The sequence below is a fragment of the Symphalangus syndactylus genome, chromosome 2 (assembly GCF_028878055.3).
Source record: "Symphalangus syndactylus isolate Jambi chromosome 2, NHGRI_mSymSyn1-v2.1_pri, whole genome shotgun sequence".
Lineage (NCBI taxonomy): Eukaryota > Metazoa > Chordata > Mammalia > Primates > Hylobatidae > Symphalangus > Symphalangus syndactylus.
In genome coordinates this window covers 137,984,933-138,000,406 of record NC_072424.2, presented here as the reverse complement: position 1 = coordinate 138,000,406, position 15,474 = coordinate 137,984,933, and the positions used below count along the sequence as shown (strand labels likewise).

Genomic DNA, 15,474 nt, shown 5'->3' with positions numbered 1-15,474 from the left:
ATAAGGAGTCAGGACCCATCAGTGTGCTGTATTCAGGAAACCCATCTCACGTGCAGAGACACACAGACTCAAAATAAAGGGATGGAGGAAGATCTATCAAGCAAATGGAAAATGAAAAAAGGCAGGGGTTGCAATCCTAGTCTCTGATAAAATAGACTTTAAACCAACAAAGATCAAAAGAGACAAAGAAGGTCATTATATAATGGTAAAGGGATCAATTCAACAAGAAGAGCTAACTATCCTAAATATATATGCACCCAACACAGGAGCACCAAGATTCATAAAGCAAGTCCTGAGTGACCTACAAAGGGACTTAAACTCCCACACAATAATAATGGGAGATTTTAACACCCCACTGTCAACATTAGACAGATCAACGAGACAGAAAGTTAACGAGGATATCCAGGAATTGAACTCAGCTCTGCACAAAGTGGACCTAATAGACATCTACAGAACTCTCCACCCCAAGTCAACAGAATATACATTTTTTTCAGCACCACACCACACCTATTCCAAAATTGACCACATAGTTGGAAGTAAAACACTCCTCAGCAAATGTAAAAGAACAGAAATTATAACAAACTGTCTCTCAGACCACAGTGCAATCAAACAAGAACTCAGGATTAAGAAACTCACTCAAAACCGCTCAACTACATGGAAACTGAACAACCTGCTCCTGAATGACTATTGGGTACATAATGAAATGAAGGCAGAAATAAAGATGTTCTTTGAAACCAATGAGAACAAAGACACAACATACCAGAATCTCTGAGACACATTCAAAGCAGTGTGTAGAGGGAAATTTATAGCACTAAATGCCCACAAGAGAAAGCAGGAAAGATCCAAAATTGACACCCTAACATCACAATTAAAACAACCAGAAAAGCAAGAGCAAACACATTCAAAAGCTAGCAGAAGGCTAGAAATAACTAAAATCAGAGCAGAACTGAAGGAAATAGAGATGCAAAAATCCCTTCAAAAAATTAATGAATCCAGGAGCTGGTTTTTTGAAAAGATCAACAAAATTGATAGACTGCTAGCAAGACTAATAATGAAGAAAAGAGAGAAGAATCAAATAGATGCAATAAAAAATGAAAAAGGGGATATCACCACCGATCCCACAGAAATACAATCTACCATCAGAGAATACTACAAACACCTCTATGCAAATAAACTAGAAAATCTAGAAGAAATGGATAAATTCCTCGACAAATACACTCTCCCAAGACTAAAGCAGGAAGAAGTTGAATCTCTGAATACACCAATAACAGGCTCTGAAATTGTGGCAATAATCAATAGCCTACCAACCAAAAAGAGTCCAGGACCTGATGGATTCACAGCCGAATTCTACCAGAGGTACAAGGAGGAACTGCTACCATTCCTTCTGAAACTATTCCAATTGATAGAAAAAGAGGGAATCCTCCCCAACACATTTTATGAGGCCAGCATCGTCCTGATACCAAAGCCTGGCAGAGACATAACCAAAAAAGAGAATTTCAGACCAATATCCTTGATGAACATTGATGCAAAAATCCTCAATAAAATACTGGCAAACTGAATCCAGCAACACATCAAAAAGCTTATACACCATGATCAAGTGGGCTTCATCCCTGGGATGCAAGGCTGGTTCAACATACACAAATCAATAAATGTAATCCAGCATATAAACAGAACCAAAGACAAAAACCACATGATTATCTCAATAGATGCAGAAAAGGCCTTCGACAAAATTCAACAACCCTTCATGCTAAAAACTCTCAATAAATTAGGTATTGATGGGATGTATCTCAAAATAATAACAGCTATCTACGACAAACCCACAGCCAATATCATACTGAATGGGCAAAAACTGGAAGCATTCCCTTTGAAAACTGGCACAAGACAGGGATGCCCTCTCTCACCACTCCTATTCAACATAGTGCTGGAAGTTCTGGCCAGGGCAATCAGGCAGGAGAAGGAAATAAAGGGTATTCAATTAGGAAAAGAGGAAGTCAAATTGTCCCTGTTTGCAGATGACATGATTGTATATCTAGGAAACCCCATGTCTCAGCCCAAAATCTCCTTAAGCTGATTAGCAACTTCAGCAAAGTCTCAGGATACAAAATCAATGTACAAAAATCACAAGCATTCTTCTACACCAATCACAGACAGAGAGCCAAATCATGAGTGAACTCCCATTCACAATTGCTTTGAAGAGAATAAAATACCTAGGAATCCAACTTACAAGGGATGTGAAGGACCTCTTCAAGGAGAACTACAAACCACTGCTCAATGAAATAAAAGAGGATACAAACAAATGGAAGAACATTCCATGCTCATGGGTTGGAAGAATCAATATCGTGAAAATGGCCATACTGCCCAAGGTAATTTATAGATTCAATGCCATCCCCATCAAGCTACCAATGACTTTCTTCACAGAATTGGAAAAAACGACTTTAAAGTTCATATGGAACCAAAAAAGAGCCCGCATCGCCAAGTCAATCCTAAGCCAAAAGAACAAAGCTGGAGGCATCACGCTACCTGACTTCAAACTATACTACAAGGCTACAGTAACCAAAACAGCATGGTACTGGTACCACAACAGAGACATAGATCAATGGAACAGAACAGAGCCCTCAGAAATAATGCCGCATATCTACAACTATCTGATCTTTGACAAACCTGACAAAAACAAGAAATGGGGAAAGGATTCCCTATTTAATAAATGGTGCTGGGAAAACTGGCTAGCCATATGTAGAAAGCTGAACCTGGATCCCTTCCTTACACCTTATACAAAAATTAATTCAAGATGGATTAAAGACTTAAATGTTAGACCTAAAACCATAAAAACCCTAGAAGAAAACCTAGGAAATACCATTCAGGACATAGGCATGGACAAGGACTTCATGTCTAAAACACCAAAAGCAATGGCAACAAAAGCCAAAATTGACAAATGGGATCTAATTAAACTAAAGAGCTTCTGCACAGCAAAAGAAACTACCATCAGAGTGAACAGGCAACCTACAGAATGGGAGAAAATTTTTGCAACCTACTTATCTGACAAAGGGCTAATATCCAGAATCTACAATGAACTCAAACAAATTTACAAGAAAAAAACAAATAACCCCATCAAAAAGTGGGTGAAGGACATGAACAGACACTTCTCAAAAGAAGATATTTATGCAGCCAAAAAACACATGAAAAAATGCTCATCATCACTGGCCATCAGAGAAATGCAAATCAAAACCACAATGAGATACCATCTCACACCAGTTAGAATGGCCATCATTAAAAAGTCAGGAAACAACAGGTGCTGGAGAGGATGTGGAGAAATAGGAACACTTTTACACTGTTGGTGGGACTGTAAACTAGTTCAACCATTGTGGAAGTCAGTGTGGCGATTCCTCAGGGATCTAGAACTAGAAATACCATTTGACCCAGCCATCCCATTACTGGGTATATACCCAAAGGACTATAAATCATGCTGCTGTAAAGACACATGCACACGTATGTTTATTGCGGCACTATTCACAATAGCAAAGACTTGGAACCAACCCAAATGTCCAACAATGATAGACTGGATTAAGAAAATGTGGCACATACACACCATGGAATACTATGCAGCCATAAAAAATGATGAGTTCATGTCCTTTGTAGGGACATGGATGAAACTGGAAAATATCATTCTCAGTAAATTATCACAAGAACAAAAAACCAAACACCGCGTGTTCTCACTCATAGGTGGGAATTGAACAATGAGAACTCATGGACACAGGAAGGGGAACATCACACTCCGAGGACTGTTGTGGGGTGGGGGGAGGGGGGAGGGACAGCATTAGGAGATATACCTAATGCTAAATGACAAGTTAATAGGTGCAGCAAAACAACATGGATACATATGTAACAAACCTGCACATTGTGCACATGTACCCTAAAACTTAAAGTATAATAATAATAAAAAAGAAAAGATGATCAACATAATTAATCATCAGAGAAATCAAAACCACAATGAGATAACACTTCAAACGCATTAGGATGGCTACTATCAAAAAGACAAACAGAAATTACCAAGTGTTGGTGAGGATGTGGAGGAACTGGAACCCTTGTGAACTGTCAGTGGGAATGTAAAACAGTGCAGCCATTATGAAAAAAAAATATGGCAGTTCCTTCAAAAAACTAATAATAGAATTACATTATGATCGAGTAATTCCACTTCTGGATATTCCACCCCAAAGAATTAAAAGATATCTTGAAGAGATATTTGTACATTCATTTCCATAGCAGTATTATTCACAATAGCCAAGAAGTGGAGCATCCCAAGTGTCCATTGACAGATGAATGGATAAACAAAATGTGGTATATATGTACAATGGAATATTACTCAGCCTTTGAAAAGAAGAAAATTTTGGCACATGCTACAACATATATGATCCTTGAGGCTGTTACACTAAGTGATCTAAGCCAGTCATACAAAGACAAATACTATATGATTCCACTTATATGAGGTAAAGTAACCAAACTCATAGAAACAGAAAGTAGACAGGCGGTTGTCAGGAGCTGGAGGGTGCAGAGCATGGGTAGTTACTGTTTAATGAGTACAGAGTTTCTGTTTTGCAAGATGAAGAGTTCTGGAGCTTGGTTGTATGAAGGTACTTAACACTACTGAACTGTACACTTAAAAGTGGCTAAGATGGTAAATTTCATATTATGTATATTTTACCACAATTTTGAAAAGTTCCTCAGTTTACAGAACAGCAATGTGCCATAATGGAAAAACCACCGGGTTCCAGGTCAGGAAGATGTGGTCTTTGCCCCAGCCCTGCTTCTTTCTAGCTGTCTGACCCCTACAACGCTTCTTTCCCTTTCTAAGTCACAGCTTCCTCATATGTAAAATGGGGATGATCATACCCAAGAACAAATTTAAGGGAATCACATGGATGGAAATACTTGCGTGTCACTATACAAATGTCAGCTGTTTAAGAAAATGATGCCCAGAAGTGTCAATGAAATGGCTGATGTTTATACAATCAATTAGTGCCAAGGACAGGGCTACAATACAGGTTTCCCAAGTCCCTGTCCAGTACTCACTTCTCTACACCTTTTGTTCTTGTACTTGTATGTACAGAACAACTGTGACCCCATCCGTCGGCTCACAGGGTCCCCTTTCACATTCTCTGCTGTAATTATGGGTTGACCCTCTCTTGATGCTTAACCCCATCTCTCTGAACGTGATTTCTTAACAATGCCACTCAATGTCCAAACTGAGCAATGCTTGGGGGCATCTTGAGGAAGCACCTTGGAGATGTCGGTTCCCACTGAGCTGGTGGGTTCACAGCCATTTCACTGGCTACCCCTGTTCCATGCACTCACCTGACGAATGTGGGGTACAGCTCAGCATTCACCAGGCAGATCATTTGCATTGCAATGGTGATTCCCATTCGGCCAACACACATGATTATGATGTTTAACCAGTGCAGGTCTGGAAAGGAAGTACAAAGAAGGTGTGGATGGGGGCTTCATTCCCTGAGTTACTGCGACAGGCCACAGTAGGTCATGCTTGGACTATTAGAGCTGGTGGGGCCTGGAAGATTGTCTTATCTAACTTTTTCATTTTTAGATAAGTAAACTGAGTCTTAAGAGATTTGGGGAGTTGATGATGACATATTCAAGAAGATTCCATTGTGCCGGGGAAAGAATGGGCTTTTTGAATTTCAGCTTAGTTTCCTGGGCTGTAAAATGGGAATAATGACACCCAGCTTATAGATCATCATGAGACTTAGAGCTGATGTATGTCAAATGTCTACTGTGACCACAGAATTTTAAAGTTAGCTTTTTATTTATTATATGATAGTATCCATAGCTAGTTCAGTGCCTGAAACACAGAAAGTACTCAATAAACATAATCCCTCTAGTAGCAGTTCTCAAACTAACAAAACAGATTTCTAATCCTCAATTTAATATTTGTTTCCAATACAGTTTTAACCAAAACACGTTTCATAATAGTCTCAGAGGCTGAGAATTAGGGAAGCGAGCCCTTGTTTCACGCTGGCAGGCTGCTATGGGGTTCTTGACCACCTGAAGGCCCAGAAAGCCCTCTCCCTATTGAGAATGATCAAAGAATTTGGCTTCATTGGAAAGAAGCTGAGATCCTTAATAACCACCATCATCTGCTCTGCACGGGTTACCCCCAGCACTGAAATGCAAGTGACCCTGTGACACACCAGCTCACTATAAAGGCCTCTGGGGTCACAGACACAATGTCAGCTTGACCCTTGTCCCCAGGTACTGGCTATTTATGGAAATCTTGTTTCATTTCACTCAGCCAGTGTGAGGGTCCAAATGAGAGTGCCCCTCACCTGTCTCATGGGTGCAACACTGTCTCTCTGCCTCCTGCAGTTCTCAGCCTTGATAGAGAAGCCAAGTTGAGCCTTCTGTTAAGGACCACACCTCATCTAGCTTCTAAAAGATAAAAGGCAAGGAGTTCACTCCAATGCCTCGAGGGAGGTCCTCATTCACAGGTCTTTAGCCTGGTGATGCTTGACCAGAAGCGAACAGCATCCCTGGCCTCAGAGAACTGAGCATGTCCCCACTCTGCACCACCAGGGCCACTCGTCACAGCAGCCAGAGGGACCCAGTTCAGACTGAAGTCGGGTCAAGTCCACCCCTGCTCAAAGCCACCAGTGGTTTCCTACCACTCTTGGGATAAAGTCCACAGCTGGCTATTTCCCAACTCACTCCCCACCTCACTCCACTGCTCTCCACGAGCTCGCCTGACCCTTGTCCCTAGATCCTGAGCAGTCCCTCCAATGCCACATTATTCTCACCCCAAGGGCCTTGCACGTGTCAGAAAACTCTCCCCAGATTTTTACATGGCTCTCCCCACTTCATTTAGGCCTCTTCAGGCCTCCTGTGCCTGCAGTAGAAAGCACTGACATCCTTCTCTTTTCCCTCTGGAATGTCAGCTCCATGGAGCAGGAACTCTTTCTGCTTTGCTCATGGTTGAGATCCTAGGACCTAGATACCTGCCAGCCATATAGAAGGCCTGGAGATATTTCCTGCTGGATGAATGAATGACTGTCCTAAAATGTGATAAGGACTAAGACAGACGGATGAGGGGAGGACAGAAGCTGGGAGGAGGGGGCTGGGGAGGGGACGATGCCTGGGCTCTGTCCAGGTGACAACCGAATGGACTTAGCCCTCAATGGCCCTCCTTCTTGGCACTCAGTGCTGTTAACTTTTTAAAAGTCTGCCCATCCATCACGTCTTATTCAGGATTCCAGAAACAGAGAGATTGGGAAGAAAGTGGGCAAAATCTGTTTCAGATCCATGCTGCCCCTTTTCCTGTGTTTCATGGAGTTTCTCCATGAAAAAAGGGAAAAGAAAACTGAACTTTCTTTCCCCAACCCTTTTTCTTTCCAGCCTGATCTACACGGCCTAGTTCTTGGGCATACAGATTTCACAGAACAGTCTCTACAATACCCTGCACGAAAGCCTGCCAAAATGACTCACTAAACCAACAAGTGCAGAGCACATGCAATAAAAACTGAGAAAAGAGCAAATCTGCCCTTGTATTTATTTTACAACATATCCAAGAGCAATGAATGTGAAAGGCAATGTATGTATTCAAATTAAAACTGACTGAAGTTAATCTGCTTTAGGTTTAAATGTAGCTTGGTTTATCTTTGATTGTAAGAATTACAGACTAAAGTATACATCCACCGAAACGACCACTCTTAAAAAGATGAGCCATACCAAGTGTTGGGAGGATCTGGAATAATCAGAGCTCCCATGTGTTCCTGGGAGGAGTATAATATGGTCTAACCACTTTGGAAAGCCATTTGGCAGTGCCTGCTAGAGCTGAACATATGCCTCTCTGGGACCCAGCAAGTGTGCTCACAGACCTGTACCCAAGGGAAATGAAAGCATGTGCCTGCCCAAAGATATGTGCAAGGATGATTTTAGTCCCAATAAGTGGCAAACATTGGAAGCAACACAAGTGACAATCAACAGCGGAAGGGATGCAGAGTGTCATATTTATACAATGGAATGCTACACAATAATTTTGTTAGAAGTACCAGCTACACTCTCTTGTGGCATGGGTGGATCTCACAGGTGCAATGATGAATGGCTCATGCCTATAATCCCAACACTTTGAAAGGCTGAGGTGGAAGGACTGCTTGAGCCCAGGAGTTTGAGACCAGCTTGGGCAACATAGTAAGACTCCATCTCTAAAAAAAATAAAAACATTAACCGGGCATGGTGGCTCATGCCTGTAGTCCCAGCTACTGAGGAGGCTGAGGCAGGAGGATCCCTTGAGCCCAAGAGTTCAAGGTTGCAGTGAGCTGCGATTGCACCACTGAACTCCAGCCTGAATAACAGGGCAAGATTCTGTCTCAAAACACAACAACAACAACAATAAGAAAAACAGTATATTTGGTCTGGTGCCATCTATATGAAGCTCAAGCACAGACACAATCTGTGGTGACAAAGGGCAGATGAGTGGTGACCTTGGAGGGGTGGCAGGGGTTGTTGTGAAGGAGCATGAGGGAGGCTTTGGAGAAGTTGGAAAGGTTCCCCATCTTTATGTGGATCATGCTGCCCGGGTGTACACATTTTTACAAACTCATGGAGTCATGCACTTATAGTTTGCTGATTGTTATGTATGTTAAAACTCAATTTAATTTTTTGTTGTTGTTTTTGTTTTTTGGGTTTTTTTTTTTTTTTTTTTTGGAGCTGGAGTTGCACTCTCTCCCAAGCCGGAGTGTGCGATCTCGGCTCACTGCAACCTCCGCCTCCTGTGTTCAAGCAGCCTCCCAAGTAGCTGGGATTACAGGCGCCTGCCACCAAGCCTGGCTAATTTTGTATTTTCAGTAGAGATGGGGTTTCACCACGTTGGCCAGGCTGGTCTTGATCTCCTGACCTCAGGTGATCCACCTGCCTCGGCCTCTCAAAGTGCTGGGATTACAGGCATGAGCCACTGTGCACGGCCCCTCAATTTAAAATAAAAAAAAAAAAAAAAACATCGTAGACAAAGGTAGCACCTCATCTTTGTTCTCATTCCAGAGGCTTATCAAAGAGTTACAACACTTTCCCCACCCTTCGATTGCCTGGGAAATAATGAAAGCAGACAACTCACCAGGTGAGATAAAAATCATGACGAGGCAGGCTGCCCCCGCCAACAGATTGGACACGGCTGTGGGGTAGATGCGGCCCACACGGTCAATGGTGATGAGGGTTATGAAGGCCCCCGGGAATTCGACCAGAGCAGAGTAAAGGAAATCCAGGTAGAGGTTCCCGCTGGTGGCGCCCATGTGCAGAATGAGCCCCTGATAGAGCACAGAGGCGGTGAACCTGAGTCAAGAGGAGGTTTCAAGTCAAAGGTGTGAGTCAGAGACTGATTAAAAAAAAAAAAAAAAAAAGTCCCTCGCAGATGGAGAAGAGCATGAATCACTGGGTTTAGAATGCCCTAGAGCAGTATGAGAAAAGGGGAGTAAAAATGAGAAAGCGTGTCCTAGAAGGGCCCTGATGATACATTTTTTTCATGATAGATGTGAGAGTATGACTTGTAGGATATGCCCCCAAGTCTCCTGGAGAGTGCACGTGATGATGGCTACTGTTCACTGCAGACTTAAATGTCTGGTTCTGCACTGAGCCCTGCACGTGCGTACGTCATCTGACACTCCAACAGGCCTACGAGGAGGTGGGCAGGAGAGGGCAGGAAGTAAGGGGGCAGGTGCTGGACTGCTTTATGAGCTGTGTCACCTTGAGGAAGTTAACTAACCTCTCTGGGCCTCAGTTCCCTCATCTGTAAATGGGATCGTAATAGTACCTCCCACATCTGTTTGTCTTGAGTACTCACTGAGTTAGTGTACAAAGGTGCCAGTTGTTATAGTTCCCGGCACACAGTATGCACTCAGGGCACTCAGAAGACTGAGGGCACAACAGACAGAGGCATGAGCCAGGTCTTTCCAACCGCACCATGGCATTCCCGGCCCTTTACTGTGCTGTCCTTAGTGGGCGCTATTGATTCACCTACGCTGTTCCATTCATTGCACACCCCCTCTGTCCATATTTGAGAAAATGTAGCAACGATACAGCATATGGCACACACACCCGAGGGCTAGCTAAATCACTCTCACCTGAGCCAAAATGTAGGGTGCCTCGTGTCACTTTGGGGGGAAAATATCATTTGGAAGCTAGAAAGCTTTTACAGTCATATTTACATTGTGAGAAGAGATTTGGGTCAATAAGAAATTACTGTCTCATGCCAGCATACAAATTGCCTATCGGCTCCAAAACTGAGATGAAAATGGATGTTGCTAAGGAATATATCTCCTTGTTTGATAAAATTTCTCCTAAAGAAGCATTGGGATGCTTTTGTTTCTAGTCCTAAATTATTCCTGATTGGACAAAGGGTCAAGAGAACAAGAAAGAAGGCGCTTGCCTGCAACTCAGGGAGTTGAGATTAGCCTGAGTGCCTCTGTACCATTTAGTCAGTTAAAGACCACAGTCATATTACTGATAAAGAAACTGGTTTAAGAGAAAGGAACGTGTAACCTTGATTTTCCTGTCAACAAGCCAGTTAACAAATGTGCCGGGCTGCCACCTGTGGGCAGAGTCCATGAATTGCATGTGTGTATTAAAATAACAAAAAAAAACACATTGACATTGAACATTTCCTGCATGGATGCTATACCCTCTTCTATGTCGTTTACACATATAATCTCCTTAGTCCTCCCAACATATCTATGAGATAGGTACTATCACTTCTCCCATTACTGAGGGGGAAACTGAGTCACAGAGCGATTAAGGCCCTTTGGAAGGTCACACAGCCAGGACATGCTGGACAGACCTTTCGAGTCTCAGTCGTGACAACCAGCAGGACAGTAGAAAAGGGCATCCAGGGACCAATGGCGTGAGACCTTGTGGGCCACAGAAAATGATCTGGCTTTATTCTCAGTGATTAGGAAGCCAGCAGACGGTAAACAGGGAGAGACAAGGTCTGTTGAGCTCTAAGGGATGCCTTTGCCTTCTTTGTGGAACACCGAGGGGCATGGGTAAAGCCAGCAAGCCACCCAGAAGGCGCCTACAGCAATGCAGGTAAGAGATGCTGCAGAAGTGTCCATGAAACGGCTGACATTTATACAAAGAATTAGTGCCAAGGATAGGGTTACAACCCCAGCAAGGGAACCCAGGGTGCCCACGATGGGAAGCAGCAGGTTCTGAAGGCATTTCCAAGCCAGCTGATGGAACTTGCCAGAGGATTGCAGGTGGGGGTAACACAACAGAAGAGTCAAAAACACTGCCTTGCGGGGAGTCTCGGGCTGGGGAGGGGAGCTGGACAGCAGAGCAGAGCGGGCACTTATTTCCACTGCAGCGGCCAGTCCCAGCCTCCACGCTGAGTTCAACACTGAGTATCCATGGAAACCCGCCAGGTACACGGGGCTATTTGCAAAGGTTCACGGGCCCAGCATGTGGCTGGGTGCAGGACCCCAACAGCAAACTCGGAGACAGGGAGGGTGAAGGTTGAGGCAGGACAGGACACGGCGAACCTGGACAGATTCTGGGGCACAGTGTTTACTCATTCAACTTTCAGCAAATATTGATTGACGGTCTGCAATATGCCAGGCACTGATTTACTACAAACTCTTTGTTCCAATAAAACCTCACATAGAAGCACAAACCAGTGTGCCTGGGTAGCGGAGCTGCTCCCGCTGAAGGGGTGAGGCCCAGAGTGCAGTTGGGGGGTCCTCACTGTATGCTGAGGGGAAAGCCCTTGTGTGGAGGAGGTGAGCCAGCGTCCTCCTTGGGAGCAGGGCAGGGGATTCCTGCTCATGAGAGCAGCTGGGGGAGCATGCAGACCCCTGGCATGTGCAAAGCACGTGTGGGTGGGTCCACGTGGGTGTGCGTTTTCTAGTCAATAGGTAACAAATGCACAGAGATGCTCAGGTAGGGTCTCTAGGGTGTTTAGATATGAGGAGTGGAACTTCCTCCTCGAAAACTCCAGGAGCTTTCATCCACCTTCTGATGCTGCGTCAAGACTTGGCTAGTCCCAGAAGATGAGACCATGTGGAACGGAGGCAGCCCTGATAACCCTTTATCCTATTTCTCTCATCCCACTGGTGATCTCCCGTAGGTAACGAAAGCTCCTTACTAAAATGAAACCTTTTTCTCATTATTCAATCCCCAAGGGAGAAATAAAAAGAGCTCTTTGACCACTCACAACTATATTAAAATTCTTTTTCCCTTTCTCTTTTTCCACCTGAGTATTCCACTGTCTCTAATCTATAGGCCAGTGTTTGGGCCAGCGCGCTGATTCCGCCTAGAGAAACGCACAGGAACGCCCCTCACCACAGGTACATCAGGATGAAGGTGCGCTTCCTCAGGCGCGGCGTGCGGAACAGGTCTGCAAACGAAGGGCTCAGCTTTTCGGTGACATCCTCTTGGAGAGAGAGCATCTAGGAGGGAGGGAGAGCATCAGCCACACTCACGCTGTCATGAGCAGAGCCACCGGGGAGCCCCTGGGGAGGTGGGCCTTGCCACCACTGTGCTTCACACCCATGACAAGGGGCACAGTTCTGCTCCTTCCCCTGGCAGCCCCAGACGAATCTGCACCAGAACCCAGCCCCAGATTCAGTGATGTGAGATACCCCTTCCTAGATTTCACCTTTAAATCAGCAGGAGGCAACTTCCCATTCTTTTGAGCGATGTGGTCCATTATCTTTATTGCTTCGGTGTTTCTTTTTTGCGATAACAGCCACCGAGGGGACTCCGGCACACACCTGCGGACACCACTCATCACTATCTGGCATTTTCCCCAGTCTGACGTTCAGCCCTGAGCAGGGTGATGCTGTTGCTCAGTGCAGCCTGCCCTCCCCACATTGGGGCTGTAATCCCTCAAGAAGATGAGGACCTGGGGTCACAGTGCGCTAGCCCATGTGGCCCAGGTGAGAGTTCTGTGGGTCACTCATACTCCTAGTGTCACCTAAGATTTATAGACCAAAAGGGAGCCATCACTTCCTAAGTAGCCTTCCTTCTGTGCAGCAGGGGTCTGTCTCATCTCTCCTGGGACAGCCTTTGTCCCCCATGAAAAACACTCACAGAGCAGACGCTCCATGTACATTACCCAATGACATCAGGATATCTCCAGGCAATACAAGGGCTGTTGAACACTTCTCAAAATATTTCCCAAACAAAATAAAATGTATTTACTGTCCTTTAAAATCAGATCAACACCATGCTATCTATTTCAAATGGGACGAGGAGGGTACAACTCAAAGACTGGGCCTCTCTGGCATAAGGGTCTTCTGAAAACTGGCAGGCATTGACTGCCTCACCCTGCCTGAGCATGCAGACTTTGCCTTTCTGCTGGGGAGATCGCTGTTTCACACGGACGAGGCAGGGGGAGGGCAGGCTCCTCAGAACTCCCTGGCCATAAGTGTACAACTCTCATTTGGAGAGACTGGGTTAACTCTAGTGCCACCCACAGATAAGGTCTGCTCTCAGCAAAACTAAGACAAAGGGTGGAGGGATGAGAAATTCCTCTCTGTGGCCCTTTCTGCTATCCCCTCTTCCCTCCACCACAATAAAAACTGACCTGTGAAGTTCTTTGCCCTTCAGACCATGCCAAGCACTCACAGCTAATATGATCAACACCTTGTTTGGACTGATTCTGTTTCATAATGGCTCAGGGTACACAGTCCCTAGAGAACATTGCATTGAGCAGGCCCGTTGTTCCTTCATTCTGTCATTCATTCATTCAATCAAGATCAAATGTCTGCTCTATGGCTAGATGAGAGGTATTTCAGTCTTAATAATAATACCAATAGTACTATAAAAATGAAGAAGTGGGAGAAGAGCAGAGATGACAGCAGAGAGGAAGAGAAGAGGGGGAAGAGGGAGAGGATCAAGAAGATAACAGAGCATCTGACTTCATGCCAGCACCCCTGGGACAGACTCCTGGGGACTCTCGGGAGTGGTAGCCATTGCAGTGGAATTGCCACCTATGGAGCCTTTCCTACCACTGGACGCTGATACAGATTCCCCAAGTCCACTGAGCAACCCTCAGAAAGCTGCCTCCTTCACCCGGGAGTGAGGCTTGGCCTTGTGTTTCTGGAACGTGCACATGCTGAGGCCCTGCGTTTTCCTGGATTTCTGTCCGACTCCTGGCATGGCTCACCTTTATCTGGGGGAAGCAGTCTAAAGAGGCTTTGTCTGAGGATACCTCCACATGGAACCAGGGCCGCCTGGTAATAACAGAACAACCTGAACAGTACAAGTGGCGGGAAGCGCTGGCTCCACGCAGCCCCATGCGATATGTGTGTGGGAAACCCCGGGCTCTGTGCAGCCCTAAGCATCATGCGTGTGGGAAACCCCAGGCTCCACTCATCCCTATGCGTCATGCGTTTGGGAAACCTCGGGACCAGCTCATCCCTATGCGTCATGTGTGTAGGAAACCTCGGGACCAGCTCACCCCTATGTGTCATGTGTGTGGGAAACCTCGGGACCAGCTCATCCCTATGTGTCATGCATGTAGGAAACCCCGGGACCAGCTCATCCCTATGCGTCATGCGTGTGGGAAACCTAGGGACCAGCTCATCCCTATGCGTCATGTGTGTAGGAAACCCTGGAGTCCGCTCATCTCTATGCATCATGCGTGTGGGAAACCCCAGGGTCCGCTCATCTCTATGCGTCATGCGTGTGGGAAACCCCGGGGTCCGCTCATCTCTATGCGTCATGCGTGTGGGAAACCCCAGGACCAGCTCATCCCTATGCGTCATGCATGTGGGAAACCCCAGGGTCCGCTCATCCCTATGCGTCATGCGTGTGGGAAGCGCCGGGCTCCGCGCAGCCCCATGCGTTATGCATGTGGACACCATGGCCTTTGGAAGACGGCCTGTAGGTTCCCCCCACTCCAAGAGGCTGGTCCCTCGAGAGGACAGAAAGTGCAGCCACAAGGGTGGCCGGTGCCCCTTCCCCATAGGCGGGAGGAAGGGCCTCACCAGTAGTACAGCAGGAAGAGGAAGGTGGGCAGGGAGACTGCCAGCTGCAGCCAGCGCCAGTGAGGCAGGGCGTAGGCCAGCCCGGTAAGCGCCACCAACCCCGCCGTGAAGGCCATCTGGTACATGATCGCCACCGTTCTTCTGGAGCTCGAGCCAACAAATTCTGTGACTGAAACAGGAGGTGTGGACGTTATGCGGGTTCCTCGCAGGAGCACAGGGGCCCGACGCCGTGCGTCCAGAAGCTCTGGGCCCCAGTCCAGCTTGTCTCCCCGTGGGAAGCTCCCACCCGGCCTTGCCCAGCCCCACCTGCTCCCAGGCTTCTCTCTTGTGTGTCTCCCATTTCTCCTTCCCCCAAACCACAGCCACACTCACACCTCCCCTTCTCCCTGGGTCCCCGGACCCACCAAACCAAGGCCCCAGAGACCCACCAGGCTGCTTCACTCTCTGGCTTTTCTCTGACGGTCCCTTTCCGCATCTGCTCTTTTACCATCTG

The 15,474-nt window shown here is 46.0% G+C and overlaps 1 protein-coding gene across 2 annotated transcripts in view; it reads right to left on the bottom strand.

Moving 5' to 3' along the window:
* Positions 1-15,474, bottom strand: part of SLC22A1 (solute carrier family 22 member 1) — a 65,459-nt gene that overhangs the window by 35,121 nt on the left and 14,864 nt on the right. For both annotated transcript variants that reach the window (XM_055268750.2, XM_055268771.2), the window contains exons 4-8: positions 14,982-15,150; positions 12,647-12,761; positions 12,331-12,437; positions 9,116-9,330; positions 5,350-5,458 (exon numbers count right to left, since the gene is read on the bottom strand). In XM_055268750.2, coding sequence (XP_055124725.2) covers positions 5,350-5,458; positions 9,116-9,330; positions 12,331-12,437; positions 12,647-12,761; positions 14,982-15,150 — 715 coding nt within the window. The remainder of the gene's footprint in view (positions 1-5,349; positions 5,459-9,115; positions 9,331-12,330; positions 12,438-12,646; positions 12,762-14,981; positions 15,151-15,474) is intronic.